The sequence below is a fragment of the Balaenoptera physalus genome (genome assembly GCF_965194825.1).
Source record: "Balaenoptera physalus genome assembly, chromosome: 1".
NCBI lineage: Eukaryota > Metazoa > Chordata > Mammalia > Artiodactyla > Balaenopteridae > Balaenoptera > Balaenoptera physalus.
Genome location: NC_138882.1, coordinates 98,703,567 through 98,721,047, shown reverse-complemented (window position 1 = coordinate 98,721,047; position 17,481 = coordinate 98,703,567). Strand labels below are relative to the sequence as shown.

General features: G+C 39.3%; 1 protein-coding gene across 1 annotated transcript; it reads left to right on the top strand.

Annotated features, from left to right (window-relative positions):
* Positions 1 to 559: 559 nt before the first annotated feature.
* Positions 560 to 10,046, top strand: LOC309645884 (acidic mammalian chitinase-like). The gene is made up of 11 exons (XM_082431705.1): positions 560 to 799; positions 1,996 to 2,025; positions 2,611 to 2,812; positions 3,919 to 3,975; positions 4,664 to 4,829; positions 7,186 to 7,310; positions 7,485 to 7,608; positions 7,897 to 8,082; positions 8,594 to 8,713; positions 8,801 to 8,942; positions 9,692 to 10,046. The coding sequence occupies exons 1-11, from the start codon at positions 775 to 777 to the stop codon at positions 9,943 to 9,945; spliced, it is 1,431 nt and encodes a 476-aa protein (XP_082287831.1). The 5' UTR covers positions 560 to 774; the 3' UTR covers positions 9,946 to 10,046.
* Positions 10,047 to 17,481: the final 7,435 nt, after the last annotated feature.

Here is a 17,481-nt window from a genome sequence, read left to right as displayed (position 1 = left end):
GTTGGAATTAATTTTAAACAAAAATTCTATAAATGGTCAAGTTGCAAATATTTCTATTAAAAGAAACTCTTCAATATCATCTCCATCATCTTTATCCATCAGCAGCACAAAATATTTTTAAACATCTTCTGGATGTAATTTGGAACTATGGATTAGAGAGTTCTCATTGACCTTCAGAGGGTACATTTTGGGAACTATACGTTCCTAGATAAAATTATTGTATAATCATGACTAAGGTCATTCCAAAGAACAGGTATGGATAGAATGTTCATAAAACAGCACCTGAAGATGAAAGTCCTTAGGCACTGATTATACAAATTATATATGAATAATTCCATGAAAGAAAAGTTTTAAGAACAGCTAATACCTTCCAAGGGTTTTTATTGTTTATTTTCCAATAAAGACGTACTTTGATGCCAGGCACGAAATGTCCACCTCATGAAAACCACAATGTTTAAACAGATGCTTATCAGCCCTGAGAACTGCCAAAAAAGCTAATAAGCCGGTGCTTTTCATGGTGATGGTCTCTACCACCCTGTTAGGAACCATGACATTTTGTCCTTATTGAGCAGAGAAGGTGGTGGCGAGGGGAGTGCAGGTTGGAGGTACACAAAGTGATGTTTGTAGGGGAGGAGATCTGTTGACTTACTGATTAGCTATATACACATCTGGGTTAAATGCTTTCCACTTGGAAGATATCCTTTGTGATAACCTGGTGCTCAGATGGTATAAAAAGAAAATCCAGACTCTGCTAGACCAGTGTCAGTGGCAACCATGGCAAAGCTTATTCTCCTCACAGGTGAGTCTGTAATTGGACATAGAGCCTTATTCTTAACTGATTTCTTTTTCTCTCTGCATCTGACAGGCATGAAATAGTCTTCACATACACCTCTATGCTTTTCTATTGTTCTTTCATCATTTCAAATTTCCAAGAGAATCCAGACATACACAAATAAGTCTACTTCTGATTCTCTTAATCTCAATTGACTCTGGCAGCATTTCTACCTTCGTTGATGCCACAAGCATGGTCCTAAAAGAAAGGCTAGTTTTCTTCCAATGCTTGTCTTACTCTCCCATTCCTTGTTGGGTTGTTCCCATTTCTCTGTTCATCTTCCTGCACCACCTCATTTTAATTGATATTATTTTAATTTACATGTTTGTGTTTTTGGTGTATCTTTTTCAGAGACGAAAATCAGTGGGAACTGAGACAGAGTTATGCAAGTTATCTTTGTTCTACTGTTTTCAGAATTATTTCTCTGTAATCCCTTACTGTCTTACTGAGTTGCTGATGTATTATTAAAATATCAGTTAGAATTCAATCATTTAAAGGGGTTGATTCAGTATATTGTTTAGAGCCAATTTGTATCCATAGTTTATTAGTTGCTCTAGAGCTGAGATTTACAAACTTTTTATAGCTTCAGAACCTTTTCCAAATGAAACCTCTAGCTCAATTTATAAAGCAATCAGGTCAAAAGTGTTCTGGTAGAAGCCAGGGAACAGCATCTGGAGTCTTGTCTAACAGTTTCTAGTTCTCTTCTACTGTAAGGGCTCTTAAAGTTGGTATAAAAAAACTCGAAGGCCAGAAGAGATACTGAATTCATTGATTTAGAGGATGCTTTGTGTGTGAAGCTGTATTCATCCCAGTTAAGGGTGGTGAAGCATGGATGGGTGTGTAGTCATTGAGTAGAGTAAAGTTTGGGTAGTTTCAGTACGTAGATCTCCCATAGGTAGTAGACTTCCAACTCTGTCTTCCATAACATTTGTTACTGACACGGAAGGTGGAAGAAGAGATAGCCATGCTCATTTTTGACTAAGAGAAGGGAAGTACAGATTTATTGGTGCCTTCACTGAAAAACCTACTCTTTGGCATAACCCCTAAGTGCCACTTGGGCTATAAAAACCTATGACCCATAGGATGCTACCCAAGGCCTCAGAATTATATTCTACAAGATATAGACAATTGGTTCAGAATACATGTGCTTTCTTTCTCTCTAGGTCTGGCTCTTCTGCTGAATGCTCAGCTAGGTGAGTCATGGACTCTGTATTGTATCCTTGACATAATCTTTTCCTACAATAAACATAAAATCTTTATAAATTATTCATAATGCAGTTGTCTGCTTAATGTATTAAATGTGATTTTTTCATATCCTAATATTACTTTTTAAAAAGCATATCAAGAGATAGATAAGCTATACTAGGAAAGAAAGCTACTGTCTTCTTTACAGACAGATGGATTTGATGTTGGGAGAACCTGTTATTTTGTATTGGCTGCCACTGTTATTCTCTTCAGCATGACCACCTGAGAGTTGTAAGTTGGTATTCACTGGGCTTCACAGGACTACTGGGCATTTTTTTCTTCAGTGATTCCTAGGCTTCACCAAGATCCCAAAGTGAATCTGTCAAAGATAAAAATAACCAACTTGAAAGTCAGTGACTAGTTCCCAAGTTAGAAGCTTTGAAATCATTTGCAAGATTGTTCCTATTAACCACCCCTACACAGAGATCAGGTATCTGAGGCAAAGGGAGGGAAACAGAAGCAGGGCTAAAACTTACAGCACATTTCAGTGACACCTAAGTCAGGCCATTTTTCTTACTTCTTACTACTCTCAGGTTCTGCCTACCAGCTGATATGCTACTTCACCAACTGGTCCCAGTACCGGCCAGGGCTGGGAAGGTTCAAGCCTGACAACATCGACCCCTGCCTCTGTACTCACCTGATTTATGCCTTTGCTGGGATGAGAAACAACGAGATCACCACCATTGAATGGAATGATGTGACTCTCTACCAATCTTTCAATAGCCTGAAAAACAAGTAAGAGAATGGGAAGATATCTAAGTTGGTATCTCTGCAGTTCAGGTTCAGTGAGTCTGAGGTGGGAACCAAGACTCTGTATTTCTAACAAGCTTCCCTATGATGCTGATGTTTCTGGTCCAGGAGCTACACTTTAAGTATCGAGGATATAGATAACATAGCACGTTGCCTGCTCTAGCTAGTATTAAAAAATAGTTCTGTATGTTCCTTTCACTGTAATTATCTTTTTTATGACTCAGGAAACTGCAAACCATCTTAGCTACTTGCATCAGAGAACAGGAGGCAGAGGATACCGAAGATTAGACATAACAGAGCCCAAGAAATCAGAAGAGTTTGCTGTATTTTAATAGAGTTCTGTTTTGTGTAAAAATGAAACAAAACAAACAAAAGCCCTGGTATCTTTTAATTTCTAATTTGTTCAGTTAGTTACATTCAGGAGAAGTAAGGCTACAGGCCATTGTTACCTTCAGTAGTGGCAGTATCTTGAATGCAACCACTAGAATTTGAGTTATGATACCTAAGAAGAAATAAACCCCTTCAGAGTGGGATTTCTCAAAGTGTGATCCATTGACCATGCGTCAAAATCACATGAGTCACTTGATAAAAATCTCAATCCCTAATCCAACTGAATCACTGTCTCTGAGAAAGGGTTTAAAAACCTGGAATTTTAATGCTGTCCTCCAACTCTGGTCTTGTACTTCATTCTTTTATAAACTGGTGTTTGAGAACCACTATTCCAGAAAATGTGCATGATTTTAAGCCAACTGATTTATATTCATTATCATAAAGTCTGAGAAAGTAATTATGTTCAAGCAATATTTACCATTTCATCTGATAGAGTAGAATGTAAGAATTGCCAATACCTTCCTATTTTTAAAAAACCCGGTCCCTTAATTTAGATTTTTCTAAAGAACTCTGAGTGCATTCATAATGATAACACAAATAATTTTTATAAAGTATTCAGTAGTGAAGGAAAATTGTGCTACAGAATATTTTATCAAGGCAACATCAAAGTTTCTGACCAAGCCCAATACCGAAGCAATGTTATTTTAAATTGAGGGACTCATGGATTTTGAAGTTTTTCTTTTCTATCCTTTGTTTTAAAGGAACAGCCAGCTGAAAACTCTCCTGGCCATTGGAGGCTGGAATTTTGGAACTGCCCCGTAAGTCCTCTATGAGAGAGCCTTGTGTTCATTTGTTATGGAAAACAAGTTAGCTCAATGTGACTTATGTCCCTTCAGATTTCACAACTTAAGACAGGATATTAAGGATATACATTAAACAAATATGCTACTTAAATAAATCACTACACCAGAATCTCAGTATTAATTAGAACACCATTTATTTTGTACGTTTACATTTAGATGGATATTCTGGGACTACATTCACAGAAGCTTAGTTACTGAGATTTCAAAACAACCTCTTCTCAAAGTATTTCAGAAGTACAACCCCTGAGGAGAGTGTTATAGCACTTCTGTCTATTTACCTTCCGGGAGAAGGGAAGAGAAAGTCATGCAAATAAACAAGAAGACTTTTTTGAGGGTATACGAACATCAGGGACTATTTGGAGAGACAACACAGTGAGCCAAGGTAGACAGGTGTTCAAAGCAACAGGTATAATTTGGGAGAAAGATCAGAGTGGGGTGGATAACAAAACAAAGAGAACACTGAGGTACCATGGCTGACAGAGTAGTGATTACAAAGTAAGCACAGGAGAAAGCCAGGAACATAGTTTTATCTGGGATGTGGGTCTTGGTGAAAAGCTCTGAGGCAGAAATATAGGAGTTTGACTTCACTACAAGGTGTTGGGACTACCAAGGCCTCACCCTGCCTTCTTTGGATCTCCTTCAGTTTCACTGCCATGGTTTCCACTCCAGTGAATCGCAAGACTTTCATTTCTTCAGTCATCAGATTCCTGCGTCAGTATGGATTTGATGGGCTGGACTTAGATTGGGAGTACCCTGGCTCTCGTGGAAGTCCTCCTCAGGACAAGCATCTCTTCACTGTCCTGGTGCAGGTGAGGAGGGAGGGGGCAGTGTTTAGCCCAAGAAAATTCAAAGTCTGTTCTTTTCAAGGAGAACCTGGTGGTTCCAGAGTGAAACCAAACTGGAATTTAGAATTTTGGAAATTTTACATTGCAAAGATTCTTAGATATCATGCCTACATTCAACAGCATTTAATAATAATAATAACATTATTATGTTTGCTGTCAGGCACAATTCTACAAGCTGTTTTTAAAATCATAACTCATTTCATCTTCATATCTACTCTATGATATAGGTACTGTAAGTAACATAATCTTTATTTTACAGATGAGGAAGCTAATATATAGTGAGTTTAAGTAACTTGCCTAATATCACACAACTAATAGGTGTCATAACTACCCAAGTAGTCTGACTACAGAGCCCATTGCTTCTAACCTTTATACTAGACTGCCTATTATCACTGAGCCCTTACACCATCCCAGACACTGCATTAAGTGTCAGGCTAAAGATAAGAATAAGGCACAATCCTTGGCTTTAAGGAATGCACAATCTTAGGTGGAAGCCTGAAAAATAACCAACAATTACAGTACACTTAGGTAAATGTCATGATAGAGGTATTCAGAGTGCAAAAGCAGCACAGAGAGAAGGTACCTAATTCTGCTCTGGGGCAGAATCAAGAAGAGCTTAGTCTTGAAAGTGGTGTTAACCAATAAGTGATGATGGGATTGCACAAATGAAGACATGTAGATATGGGTGAGCAGGCATGTGAGTAATGGATTATGAGGCTGCACCAGAGACAAGAATCAGATCATGTAGGATTTGTATATTATGTTAAGTAATTTGGACATTACATTCAAGGCAACTCTGAAGGATTTTCAAGTAATGGAAAGATATGACAAAGCTCATGTTTTAGAAGGATCACTCTGGCTTTAACCACGGAGGATGAATTAGAAGAAGGTAAGGAGTCAGGGATAGAGTTAGGAGGCTATTGCAATAAATCGAGCAAGAGATGCTGAGGGTCTGAACGAAGACCCTAACAGTGAGGACAGAAAAAGGAAGTATATAAGAGATATTAGGAGGGTAGGATCAATAGGATTTGGAGACCAATTGGAAGTGGAAAAAGAGAGAACTTCCAGTTTTCTGACCTTGAAAACTAGTTTGACTGTGGTCCTGTTAACTAAGATGGTAAATACAGGAAAAAGGATAGATTTGGAGCAAGAAAAAGGACTCATTAATTTGTCTTTGAACATGCTGAGTGAGAGGAATCTGTAGGACATCCTATAGTTTTGCCCAATAGACACGGATGAATAGATATTGGATGAATACCAAGCTGGAGTTCAGAACAAAGGACTTGATTTGATATACTGTATTGACGTCATCAGCAAAGGTAAATAATTAAGAGATCACCAAGGAAAAATGAATGGAGTGAGAAAAGCCAAGGATGGCTTTTAGATTTACTCTCCCCCAAGACAGGGGTTTTTCCTATACCATCTGGTATAGCAGATTGTCAGGCAGCCTCCAATAGTTTCAATATTAAGTAACTCACTGGTTGAAAAATAAACCTACTTACTTGTTGAACAGCTCTAGAGATCAAAAAGAACATCTGTATTCTTAGTCAATACATGCATCCAGTCATAATTAATAACTTCCAATTAGTGGTTCTAGCTCTGCCCACTGAAGTAACATAGAATAAAGCTGCACCTTTTCCAATATATTGGTTCAATATTTGAAGACAGCTATATCTTGCCTATAATTTTTCTCCTTCCAGTTAAATAACCTAGTTCTTTTAACAAGTACCCATACAACAATTTTCAGACCCACTCTTCACTGGAACACACTCTGGTACACCCTAATAATGCAGTTATAAAAACTGAATCCAGTGCTCCGGGTAAGATTAGAGTCACAAAATAATGGTGGATTAACCTCTAACATTGAACGGGAACCTATCACCTGGCTGTTACCACCTTCCTCACTGGCCAATTCAGCATTTCATTTGATGGGATGTCAGTCCTATAAAGTAGCTCATTTACTGGACAAAGGTAAGCAAATCTCTATATTGCTAAAAGCTGGATACAGGTTACTGTAGCAAGTATAACTTCAAAGTGTAGTGATATAAGTAGAGCTTTGACTGGTCATCTGGGATACTAGGTCATGACCTGGATACTAACTTGCTGTGAGACTTTGGTGAAATTGTTTAACTTCTATGCATATTAACTATAAAATGAATACCATCAATTCTGTCTACTTTATAGGGATATTGAGAAACTAAAGATAAAATATGTGAAAGCACTTTGAAAAAGAAAAGCATTATACAAACATATATTTATTAATATTTAAGGAGCTGAAATCAGTTTCATAGATGCCCTACTATACTTGATTATTCTATAGGAAATGCGTGAAGCTTTTGAGCAGGAGGCCATCCAAACCAACAAGCCCAGGCTGCTGGTCACTGCTGCAGTAGCTGCTGGCATCTTCAACGTCCAGTCTGGCTATGAGATTCCTCAGCTGTCCCAGTGAGTGACTCACCTTATCCTCAAACTCCTGTAGGTATCAGTTTTGCAAAGTAGACTTGTCCTTAGTCTGTTTTTGCCACTTTGTTTAAGAGGCACTGGAAGTGGTATCTTTTGTCTGCACAGGTGTGGGAAATAACAATTGGAAATGCTTTTTAACTCTTTATCCCACCTCAGGTACCTAGACTACATCCATGTCATGACTTATGACCTCCATGGCTCCTGGGACGGCTACACTGGAGAGAACAGCCCCCTCTACAAATACCCAACTGAAACTGGCAACAATGCTTACCTCAATGTGGTGAGTACCCACACAGATGCAGGTTCAGACCAGAGATGTTGTAAATCACATGGAGATTCAGAGACAAAACAAATATAAATTCTGCAAAATTCTCATTTGGACAACTCTCTTCTTAAGTGGCTGATCATATTTCATTAACTATAACCTCACCAAAATGTTTCAAAAAATACCAACTAATCTATCTGTTACTAGCATCATTCAATTTTACCTGTTAGGTCAGTGGACTAACATAACTAAGCAATGGGTCATCAGCTGGGTGGGCCTCTAGCTCACCTGCTACATTTTCAGGATTATGCCATGGACTACTGGAAGAATAATGGGGCCCCAGCTGAGAAGCTCATCGTTGGATTCCCTACCTATGGACACAACTACATCCTAAGCAACCCTTCCAACAATGGCATTGGTGCCCCCACTTCTGGTCCTGGTCCTGCTGGGCCCTACACCAGGCAGGCTGGGTTCCTGGCCTACTATGAGGTAGGTAGCCTGGGCTTTACAGTTGAAATTCTGTGAATTTCATGCCCCGTGCTGCACAGTAGCCTTAGGGTTAGAATCTATGTAAAGCTTGAATGTTCATCTGTCCACTACTTACCTACTGTAACACAGATATTACTCCAAATGCTTCAGGTGTTTAAGTAACCTATTCATTTACCTAATCCAGTATGAAGAACATTTGTAGTGTGCAACATCCCTTCAAACAACAGACTACATACTTAAGGTCATTTATATTAGCACTTAAGGGAATTAAATAACTGTATCTCCCATACTAACATGGGTTCTCAAAATCAAGCACTAAGAATAGGGATAACATCTGAGTATTTCAAAAACAACTTGATCTTATTTACTGCAAATAAAAACCCATAATTAGAAATCTGAGGAAAACCCCTATTGGAGGCATGACAGAAAAAAAAAATCAAAGAGGAAATTGTATGTTTTCTCTTTCTTGGGAATCATACTTAAAGGATTTGAATCTCTTGATTTTTTAAAGATCTGCACCTTCCTGAAAAATGGAGCCACTCAGGCATGGGATGCCCCTCAGTACGTGCCCTATGCCTATAAGGGCAACGAGTGGGTTGGCTATGACAACGTCAAGAGCTTTAATATCAAGGTAAGGTCAGCCCCTCCAATGTGCTGTGAGCTCAGCCCTGAGTTCCCCAAAATAAAATGACTCCTGGTGTCCTCTATCCTTAAACAGGCTGAGTGGCTTAAGCAGAACAACTTTGGAGGTGCCATGATCTGGGCCATTGACATGGATGACTTCACAGGCACATTCTGTAACCAGGGCAAGTTCCCCCTGACCAACACCTTGAAGGATGTTCTTGGCTTAAAGAGTGCAAGTAAGTGACAGCAGGGGGATGCCCATGGTGTATAAATGCTCCTTTTCCAACTCAAAAGACAGCCTAACATCTTCCCCCTTTGCCCCAGGAGTCTCTTCCCATTTTACCTCACTGTTCTTGTCTGCCTGAGAGAGAAGTGCTATGTTCTTTCCTTACCCTTGAATGTCCACATCAGGAATTTTATGTTCTTATGAGAAACCAGGCCTACTGGGTGGGTTTCCCAGGTCTACTAATTCTTAAAGCTGTGGAAAAGCCTCAAGAAATTAGGCTGACTTTCAATATAAGCATTTATTTTTCTATGAACCCCTTATTAAAAGTCTCCTTCAGCCTGCCTGGGGAGATTGAACAAAAAAACCCTAAGCAGTACTGACATATTTCTAATCTATAATTCAGGGGAAGTACCAATTCCCTAAATTTTGTCCAGATTTTCTCTTACAGCTTACTTGCTTACTGCTTATACCCAGATCCTAGAAAAGCATTTCGCATATACTGGGTGCTCAGTAAAATTTTAAAAAAATGATTTTAACATCATAAGAGAGGACTTTTAAAATTTAAAACTGGGCTGGCTTGAAATTATAGATGTTCCTAATTCCTAAGATGGAGTTATTTTGTGAGCTCCTCAGTTACAGGGACCCAGAGTGAACTGCACTCCACCTCCAGACCTCACCCCAGGTCTGCTAGTTCTTCACCTCTAGGCGAATCTGAGAGCTTCTGCCAGGTCCACTAGTCTGCTCTTCATGCTGTTTCAGGTTGCACCGCCTCCACTCAGCCCAGTGAGCCCAACAGTAGTACCGAAAGTGCGAGTGGAAGTGGAAGTGGCAGTAGCACCTCTGGAGGCAGCTCTGTGGGTAGTGGATACTGTGCCGACAAAGCCGATGGCCTCTACCCTGTGCCAAATAACAGAAATGCCTACGTGAACTGCGCAAATGGAATCACATACGAGCAGTATTGCCTGGCTGGGCTTGTCTTTGACACCAGCTGTCAGTGCTGCAACCTGCCATAAACCTGACCTGTGTCTCCATTCCCTAGTGTGCTGAACAGTCTCCTTTGCTTAGCACACCTTGCTCCTACCTAGAGTTCTGCAATAAAATCCATCAGTCAAAACATGAGTGTCCTTGGTTTTAAGTGATTTGGGTGGAGACCTTTCTAGATGTGAAAATACAGGTTGTGCATGGGGGTGGAGTGGCAGAAGGGAGTGTGTGAGGAAGTGATGACACCAACAAACCCACAAGCCTTCTACTGGCTTAGGTTGATCTGCATGAAGGTTGGATGCTGTCAGGAGGAAATGTCTGAATGTTTGGTGTTGGCATGGGATGAGGACATGAAGAAGATAGGTCTGCATCTTGGTGACTGTTCTCAGTAGGGAACCAAAGTGATTCTGGGAGACTTGGGGGCACAGGCCTGTTTGGCATGCTCAAGGAACAGAAGGCCAGAACATTCTCTCCATGTCTGCTGAGGTCCCAGAGCTGGTCCAGCTCCCCTGAATTGGCGGCATTGGGAAGGTCTTTGCAGTGGGCTCCTTTGGGGATGTCTGCTTTCTCAGGAGTGAAAGCAGAGGTCCTTTCCTTGAAACCATAGCTGTGGTCACTAACAGCTGTGGTTTTACTGCATTATCTCCTCCCCTGGCTTGGCTGATTGACTGGTGTAGACATCAGATTCAAGAGGGCTTATCAGATTATCACCCCTTGGAATCTGCAACAGAGAACAAGGAATGGCTAACAGTCCCTGAGACTGGCTTTGCCTATAATATGTAAGCTCAGGATCTGTAGTGAGAAACTGAGGAGAAGGGAAAGTTGCCCTGGATGCAGAGCAAGAAGACTAAAGGGGAGCAATGGAGAAAAGCCACGGTGAAAGATGCAGAGAGAACATTTATCAATAGCTTTCCAACTCCTCATTCTAGCTCCTTCCTGAGGCCCAGATGCATTTCTGCCTTTGGGTTCTGTGAAACACCCATATAACTGTGTAATAAACTCCTCTTTGCTACATAAACTGGCTTAAGTTTGTTTCTTTTATTTGCAACTGAAAGAATCCTAAGTAATAAGAATATAATGGCTCCTATTTTCTGGCATGCTTATTGTATGTCAAACTCCGTTTTAAGTGTTTTACATGTATTTTATTATTTAATTCTCTCAGCAACTTTGTGAGGAAGATAACATTAACCCAAGAAACTGAATAACCTGCCCAACATCTCACAGCTAATAAGTTGCAGAGCCAGATCCAAAAGAGTTCACAGTCTTAACTACTAAGTTTTACTGCCTCCTTTGACACAGATGTCAGTGTTCTCAAGGTAGATGGCAGCACTGGTGGTAATGATGAGGCACATGCAGCTTTCTGGGTAATGACTATTCATTCATGAGCCCACAACATTTCTTGTTTATTTATTATGTGCCAGATAATGTTCTAGGTACTAAAGACATAGTGGTGAATAACACAAAGAGTTTACCCTTATGGGGATTATATTTTGCTGATGGGAGTGTTAAGCAATAAATTAGCAAAAAAAAAAAAAAAAAGAAATGAGGAAAGTGAAACACTGATAGAAAGTGACCAAGGGAGGAACCTATTTTAGTTTGAGCAGTCCAGGAATGCCTCTCTGGAGAGATCCCATATGAGATGAGCCTTGATATTAGAGAAGAACCAGTCATTCTGAGATCTAGGAAAAGTGCAGAGGTGCAGCAAGTACAAAGTCCTTGAGGTGGAATGAACACAGCATGTTAGGAAAAAGAAGATCAGGGGTGACGTCAATATCATGGTAGTATGAGACAGTCTGCTGGTCTCTCCTCTTCAATCTACAATGAGTAAAACATTCATAACTCAACAAAGGTTCCTCTGGTCCAACACACTAGGATTCTGGAGAGATCCACACATCTGTACATCTGAAGATACGTAGACTGGAACAAATAGTGGAGGTGGAATTGGGAGAACAGCAGAGGTGGTAATTGCAATCCGGACTCCGTGGCCATGACAGTACTGAGCCAACAGTTCCAGAGGACCCAGTAGTAATAGGGGAGGCAGCACACACAAATTAGGCCTCCAGACTGCAGCAGTACCCCAGACACAGGGAGCCAGGCATCAGCAGTGGCAAGGCCCATGACCTCAGTCCCTCCAGTTCTGGTGGTGCCTGGACTCTGGCACTCTTGCATCTGACAATCCCAGATGCATCAAAGGCACCCACGACCCCCTTCCAACCCCACCTTCCCACTGCCTTTGCTGTGGCAGTGTTGCCCACCACCCAGGCATCCCTGGACCCAGTGGAGGTGCCCACCATCCTGATGCCCTTGGCAGTGACCCTGGCAACAATGGCAACATTGGCAACAGCAAGGCACCAGAGATTCTGGAGGCAAAGCAGCAAGGGCATAAGTGACACCTCTGGCAGAGGTGGTGGAGGGTGGAAAGTCAATTTTCAAATATAGCCAGAGACAGTTCAGGTAAGAGAAATGAAAACTTGTGCTATAGCACTACCTACTAGAAAAAAAAAAAAAAAAAGGCCTCTAACAACCAACATGTTGAATTGTTAAAGTCAAAGTGAAAAGAGTTTTACCTAATTAAAAAAGGTGTTTGCTACTTCAAAAGTGCCAGCAGAGGAACAACTCATTAAGCACCATGAAAAACCATGGTAATATGGTATCACAAAAAGAAAACGGCAATTCTCAGAAAACCAAACTTAAAGTCATGAAAGCGTGTGAACTAACTGATAGAGAATTGAAAATATCTGTCATGAAAGAACTCAGTGAGCTACAAGAAAACTCAGAAAGACAGTTCAATGAGCTCAGGAATAAAATTAATGAACAGAAGGAATGCTTTACTGAAGAGACTGAAACTCTAAAGAAGAACAAAACAGAAATTCTGGAGCGAAGAACTCAATAAATGAGATGAAGAAAGCATTAAAAGCATTGGAAATAAAGCAGACCATAAGGAAGAGAGAACTAGTAAGTTCAAAATCTACGAATGATTCAGGTAGAAGAGAAAAGAGAACTAAGATTTTTTAAATGAATAAATTCTATGAGAATTATCCAATTCCATTAGGAAAGTCAACATAAGGCTAATGGGTATCCCAGAAGGAGAAGAGAGGGAGAAGGGAACAGAGAGTTTATTTAAAGAAATAATAGGTTAGAACTCCCAAGCCTGGGAAGGAACTGGATATACAAGTTCACAAAGATAAGAGAACATATAATTATCTCAGTGCAAGAAGACCTTTTCCAAGACACATTATATTAAAACTGTCAAAAGTCAATGACAAAGAAAGAATTTTAAAGGCAGCCAGGGGGAAAAAAAAGACAGTAACCTACAAGGAACCCCCATTAGGCTTTCAGTAGATTTCTCAACAGAAACTCTACAGCCCAGGAGAAAGTGGGATGACATACTCATAATATTGAAAGATTAAAAACTGTCAGCTGAGAATACTCTGCCCAGCAAATTTATACTTAATTATAACGAAGAAATAAAGGCTTTCCTAGACAAACAAAAGCTGAGGGAGTTCATCATCACTAAACCTGCCTTAAAAGAAATGTTGAAAACACTTCTCACTACCTCTACTTCAACTACTTTGGTGTCTTTGCTGTTTCTCCAGTAGTCCAGGCATGTTACTGCCTCAGGGCTTTTGCACAAGCTAGAATACTCTTTCCCAAGATTTCCATTTGACTTTCTGCCTCACTTCCTGTAGGCCTTTCCTCGAAGCTACCTTCTCGGTGGGCCCCTTCCTGGCCATGAAACTCCCTTTTCCCTTCTTCCCTGTCTGTGATTCCTTTGTTTTTCCTTGGCAAAATCAATACCTGACATCCCATACATTTTATGTATTTACCATTTTCATTGCCTCCCCTGCTAGAATTAACCTCTAGGAGAACAAGGATTTCTGTTCACTGCTATATTCCCAAAGCCTAGAGCAGTACATGACATATTATAAGAGTTTAATAAGTACCTGTTGAATGAATAAATCAATGAGGGCAGGAAGGGAAATGATGAACAAGTTGAATAAGCCAAGCATTGGACTTTATATAGGTTATCTCCTACATGGTGAATATTGTCCTTGTGCTACAGGTGAAGAAATTGAGATATTGTGAGGAAAATTTGCCCAAGATTATGAAGTTAATAGTTAGCAGAGCTTATTTTCAAAGTTGGGCTTCTCTGGCTCCCTCTACACCATAATGTTGCCTTGTAGAAAGCAATGTCACAATGACTTCGGCGGGGGTGGGGGTGGTGGTGCTGTTGCTTAGCAGCCAGTCTGAGTTACACCCATCAAATTCTTGGTTAAAGTCCACTTGTAAGAGTGGTCACTCATGGAGATAGTATACAAGAGAGTCAGGGTTTTTAAAAGTCACTTTGATAGAGAGTTCTGGTCCAGAGCTTCTCAGAGATCTTCAAAGTTCATGCCATCTGGTCTACCCAGGAACATGAAGGGAAACAAAATTATGCTACAGATCACCCAGCCATTCCTTTGGGACTTTGATCATGGTAATCATATTCTTGGACTCTAGCACATGTATGAAAACTCATTCCTTCAGTATTGGAGTCTAATTGGAGAGAGGTAGGGGAAGGACCTTGATACTCGTGGGGATAGAGGCAGTGCTCCACTCACCAAGTCATGAGCCTTGACTGGGAGTGGCACCCATCCAGATGAAAGGATACCATTTAAAAATTTTCACAAAGGTACCCTTGGAGTTAGCTATAACCCTGGGCATGGAGGTGGTAGATTGGAAGTGCATTAATATTTGTTCAATGTCAATTATAGGTTAGTCACTTGCTGTGCAAGATTTGTCTGTGTTATCTCCTAAATTCTCATGGCAACCCTAAGAAGCAAGAAATGATTAGTGCTATTTTATAGATGAACCAAAGCTTAGGTGGTTTAAGTAACTTCCACAAGGTCATGTAGCTAGTAAATAACAGACCTGTACCTATTAGAAACCAGTTCTGAGGGGCTTCAAAGCCTGTGTTCGTTCTTCTACCAACAAATGAAAGAGAGTGGTATTTAAGAAAGTCAGGAAAGTGGGATTTAGAAAGTCTATTATCCTCTCCTTTGTTTCCCTTCTCAAGACACATCCATCCTCCAGCAGAATCCCTATTGTCTTGATCAGAGGTTCTCAATTCTGTTTAGACCCAAGTCCTGCTTTGAGTAACAAATTATTTTGTAACTCCCCCTTTATTATCCTAAGATTACCTTCATAGATAGCATAACCTACTAATATAATGCTATAATTGTAAAGGAGAAAACAATATAATGCTATAATTGTAAAGGAGGAAAAATAATTCCTAATAAAATAATAGTATTGCAATATATAAACGCTCAGAAACAACTAATTTAGAAGAATAACGTAGTCAGGCTCTTGCACCATATAATGAATAATGAGTAAGGCTAGAATTAAGAGAGAAGGTTAAATGTCATTTCATACAAGTAGTTTAGGAAAGTAAAAGAGCAGTGTTATAAGTGGACATCAGAACAAAAACTAATGTTAGGATAATTAGTAACACTCTAGACTTACTGGTTTCTGGTAACAGAAGAAGGTAAATACTTTAGTTAAAAGAAGGATAATACTCGACAAATTACAAATCATTGAAGTAAAAAAAAAAAAGTGAAGTGGGTGTGACTATGTTATTCTTGTAAAGAAGTGAGTAAATAACGTTAATGTGGCAGATTTTTTAAAATAAGCCATTTTATTGGTCTATCTTACATACCAAAAAAGGCCCAAATCATAACTGAACAGATTAATGAAATATGCAAGGTGAACTCATTGGTTTAAGCAGTACCCAGTTCAAGAAATAGGGAGAGTTAGCCAAGATGGAGGAGTAGAAATACCCTGAGCTCACCTTCTTTCATGAGCACATGAAAATTACAACAATTTACAGAACACCTATCAATGAAAAAGAAAAGAGCCTACCAGAAAAGATCTTCTACAACTAAAGATATAAAGGAGGAACTAAAATGAGATGGGTAGGAGGGGTGGAGTTGCAGTATAGTCAAGACTGATACCCCTGGGTATCATACACTGTGATCAAGTGGGTTTTATCCCAGGGATGCAAGGATTTTTCAGTATCCACGAATCAATCAATGTGATACACCACATGAACAAACTGAAGAATAAAAACCATATGATATTCTCAATAGGTGCAGAAAAATCTTTTGACAAAATTCAACATCCATTTATGATAAAAACTCTCCAGAACGTGGGCATAGAGAGAACATATCTTAGCATAATAAAGGCCATATACGACAAATCCACAGCTAATATCATACTCAACGGTGAAAAGCTGAAAACATTTCCTCTAAGATCAGGAAAAAGACAAGGATGTCCACTCTCACCACTATTATTCAACATCATATTGGATGTCCTAGCCACAGCAATCAGAGAAGAAAAAGAAATAAAAGGAATGCAAATTGGAAAAGAAGAAGTAAAACTCTCACTGTTTGCAGATGACATGATACTATACATAGAAAATCCTAAAGATGCCACCAGAAAACTAGAGCTCATCAATGATTTGGTAAAGTTGCAGGATACAAAATTAATATACAGAAATCTATTGCATTTCTATACACAAACAGAAAACTATCAAAAAGAGAAATTAAGGAAAAAATTCCATTAACAATTATATCAAAAAGAATAAAATACCTAGGAATAAACCTACCAAAGGACGTAAAGGACCTGTACTTGGAAAACTATAAGACACTGATGAAAGAAATTGAAGATGAAACAAACAGATGGAAAGATACACCATGTTCATGGATTGGAACAATTAATATTGTTAAAATGTCCATACTACCCAAGGCAATCTACAGATTCAATGCAATCCCTATCAAAGTACCAAGGGCAATTTTCACAAAACTAGAAAAAATAATTTAAAAATTTGTATGGAAACACAAAAGACCCTGAATAGTCCAAACAATCTTGGGAAAGAACAGAGCTGGAGGTATCATGCTCCCTGGCTTCAGACTATACTACAAAGCTACAGTGATCAAAACAGTATGGTCAGGCACAAAAACAGACACATGCCCAATGGAACAGAATAGAGAGCTCAGAAAGAAACCCACACATGTATTGTCAATTATTCTATGACAAAGGACCCAAGAATATACAATGGAGAAAAGGCAGTCTCTTCAATAAGTGATGCTGAGAAAACCTGGACAGCTACATGTAAAAGAATGAAATTAGAACATTTTTCACACCATGTACAAAAATAAACTTAAAATGGATTCAAGACCTAAATGTAAAGCCTGAAATCATGAATCTCCTAGAAGAAAGCAAAGGTGGAACACACTTTGACATAAATAGTAGTAATTTTTTTTGGCTCTGTCTCCTAAGGTAAAGTAAACAAAAGCAAAAATAAACAAATGGGACCTTATGAAATCTAAAAACTTTTGCACAGCAAAGAGATCATCAGCAAAATGAAAAGATAACCTACTGAATGGGAGAAAATATTCTAAATAATATGACTAATAAGGGGTTAATATCCATCATATATAAACAGCTCATACAATTCAACATCAAAAAAACAGCCCTATTAGAAAATGGGCAGAAGACCTGAAGAGATATTTTTCCAAAGAAGACATGTA

Excerpts from the sequence above, each read along its gene's own strand:
- LOC309645884 (XM_082431705.1), top strand. The coding sequence starts at position 775 with ATGGCAAAGCTTATTCTCCTCACAG. Across the intron at positions 800-1,995 it reads AAAGCTTATTCTCCTCACAG|GTCTGGCTCTTCTGCTGAAT; the intron begins GTGAGTCTGTAA and ends CTTTCTCTCTAG. Across the intron at positions 4,830-7,185 it reads TCTTCACTGTCCTGGTGCAG|GAAATGCGTGAAGCTTTTGA; the intron begins GTGAGGAGGGAG and ends ATTATTCTATAG.